The sequence below is a fragment of the Calidris pugnax genome, unplaced genomic scaffold (assembly GCF_001431845.1).
Source record: "Calidris pugnax isolate Ruff unplaced genomic scaffold, ASM143184v1 scaffold116, whole genome shotgun sequence".
NCBI lineage: Eukaryota > Metazoa > Chordata > Aves > Charadriiformes > Scolopacidae > Calidris > Calidris pugnax.
In genome coordinates, this window is record NW_015090877.1 from 1,691,907 (window position 1) to 1,694,457 (window position 2,551).

At 61.5% G+C, this 2,551-nt stretch overlaps 1 protein-coding gene across 1 annotated transcript in view; it reads right to left on the reverse strand.

Annotated features, from left to right (window-relative positions):
- LOC106890460 (tetraspanin-18-like) overlaps window positions 1-1,522 on the reverse strand; it is a gene marked incomplete at its 5' end in the record, with an annotated part of 3,091 nt that extends 1,569 nt beyond the window's left edge. Inside the window, 4 exons of the mRNA XM_014946292.1 lie at window positions 150-233; window positions 695-874; window positions 1,090-1,188; window positions 1,448-1,522. Coding sequence (XP_014801778.1) covers window positions 150-233; window positions 695-874; window positions 1,090-1,188; window positions 1,448-1,522 — 438 coding nt within the window. The remainder of the gene's footprint in view (window positions 1-149; window positions 234-694; window positions 875-1,089; window positions 1,189-1,447) is intronic.
- Between the last annotated feature and the right edge of the window lie 1,029 nt (window positions 1,523-2,551).

Sequence of the window (2,551 nt, forward strand, 5' to 3'; positions counted from 1 at the left end):
GCTCTGACAAGCTCTAGGCAATCCTGCTTCAGCAGGGGAGTTGGACTAGATATCTCTATGGTCCCTTCCAACTCTAAAAATTCAGTGAAATTCAGTGAAATTCCCACCCACCCCATCCCTTCCTGTCCCCCCCTGTCCCCGCTCAGCACCTCGATGCCCAGCACGGCCAAGCTGCAGGTCCCGGGGAGGGAGATGTAGTTCTGCAAGGTCCTGCCGAAGGTGGAGAAGCAGCCCTGGGGGGAAGGAGAGGGGGAGAGAGACGATGGACAGGGCTCGTTTGTGCTCCCCACGGCCTCAGGGAGCTCAGAGGGTGAGATCGGGGGGCACCGTGACGAGTTGGGGACCTGGGGAGGCACCGAGGAGCAGCGTCGCTAAAGCTCGGGGGCAGAGGTTTAATAAGGCCAAGTGCTGGGTCCTGCATTTTGGTCACAACAACCCCAGACAACGCTACAGACTTGGGGAAGAGTGGCTGGAGCTTATTTGTTTGGTTGGGTTTTTGGGGGTTTTTTTTTGGTTTTTTGTTTTGGTTTGGGTTTTTTTGGGGTTTTTTTTTGTGGTTGGACTCGATGATCTCAGAGGTCCCTTCCAACCACTAAGATTCTGTGATTCTGTCAGAGGACGGTGCTGGCCCCCCCGCCCCGAGCCTGGGAGGTGCTGGGGACAGGGAGAGGGACGGGGCAGGGCTGTGTCCCACCTGGTCGTGGATGAAGCCGGGGCTCCTCTGGCAGCACTGCTCCCAGCCCCGCAGCTCGCCCGCCTGCAGCAGCCCGGCCCGGGCACAGCACGCCCGCGGCCAGGGCGTCCCCGGGTGCAGCTCCTGGAAGAGGGAGCCATTCCCAAAATCTTCGGGTCCTAAAACACCGCAACACGAGAACTGAAACAAAAGGGAAATGCCATCAAGATGTGGTCAAAATTCAAGGGGGACCTCACTTGGGGATGTGATGGAGGGAGGGGGAACAGCCCAGCGCGGAGCTCGGTGTCTGTCCGGGGTCCATGAGCCCCTCGCCTGGGTTCGGGGTCACCCTTGGCAGGTCCCATGGGCGCTCCCCATCCCCCCTGTAGCCCACCAGGAGCTTCCTGGCTGCTCACCGTGACCATGAGGGTGTTCCAGGCGGTGGAGAAGACCTCAGTGCCCTCATCCCCGCGGTAGTTCCTCCGCAGCTCGGAGAGGAAGACCTCGGGCTGGATCTGTGGGATGGGGGCCATCAGTGAGCACTGGGGGACCAGGGATGGGGCTCTGGGGGCTGCGCACCCACCCTAACCCTCCCCAGGGCGCCAGCTCTCTTCGAGGGGACATGGGGACCCACCCACCCGATATCAGGCTTGCGTCAGGGCACTGGTGATGAAGATGAGGGTGAGAATGGGTGTCCCTACAGCCATCCCCGTCCCCTGGGGCCATGGCAGGAGGGAGGGAGGAGAGGGGTGCTGTCAGGGCGCGGGGACGTACCTGTTTCCAGTGCACCAGGAAGAAAACAGCCCCAATGAGCTGTGTGAGGAAGACAAGGCTCACCAGGATGAAGAACTGGAAAGCAACGGGATGGAGGAGTCAAGAGACCAGCCTGACCCCGTGGGCAGCTTGCTCTGGCTCTTCCTCCCCTCCTCCACAGCCAGCCCTGTCCCCTGAGACCGTGGGGACACTGGGGACACGTGCCACATCTCCCAGCACCGTGGCTGCAAGGCAGAGGGTTTAAAAACAAGGACTGGATGCCAGAGCTTGGGGCTGCCAAAGAAACTGGGGTGTCGGTGCTGAGAAAGGGGTTCCTAGCCCTCACCATCGGGGGGAAAAGCTCAGAAAGGCCACGTGGGACAAGCCAGGGGCTGCAGAGAGAGGTGACCCCACTTGGTGACTTTATAAAGGCCTCTGGGCTCTCAACTGAGAGACTCACAAGGTGGGGACTGGATTGGGGGGTTGACAGCGCTGACAGGGCCAGGATGGGGAAAACTGGGCTCCCGGCTCCTCTGGGGCCACCCCATGTCCCCCAACTCCTTCCATCCCCTGGTCTCCATGTCCCCCAACACTCTCCATCCCCTGGTCCCCATGTCCTCAAACCCCTGGTCACCACATCCCCCAGCACCCTCTGTCCCCTGGTCCCTGCATCCTCCATCCCCTGATCCCCATGTTTCTCAATACTCTCCATCCCCTCATCCCCATGTCCCCCAACATCCTCCACCCCCTGGTCCCCATATCCCCCAACACCTCCCATTCCCTGGTCCCTGTGTCCCCCAACACCCTCCACCCCTGGATCCCACGTCCTCCAACACCCTCCATCTCCTGCTCCCTGTGTCCCCCAACACCCTTCACCCCAGGTCCCTGTGTCCTCATTCCCTTGGTCCCCATGTCCCCCAACACCCTCCATCCCCTCATCCCTGAGTTCCCCAGCAGCCTCCATGCCCTGTTTTCCACTTCCCCCAGTCCCCGTGGCCACCAACATGCTCCATCCCCTGGTCCCTGCATCCCCCAACACCCTCCATCCCCTGGTCCCTGCATCCCCCAGCACCCTTCACCCCCTGCCCATCATGTCCCCCAGCACCCTCCACATCCCCTCATCCC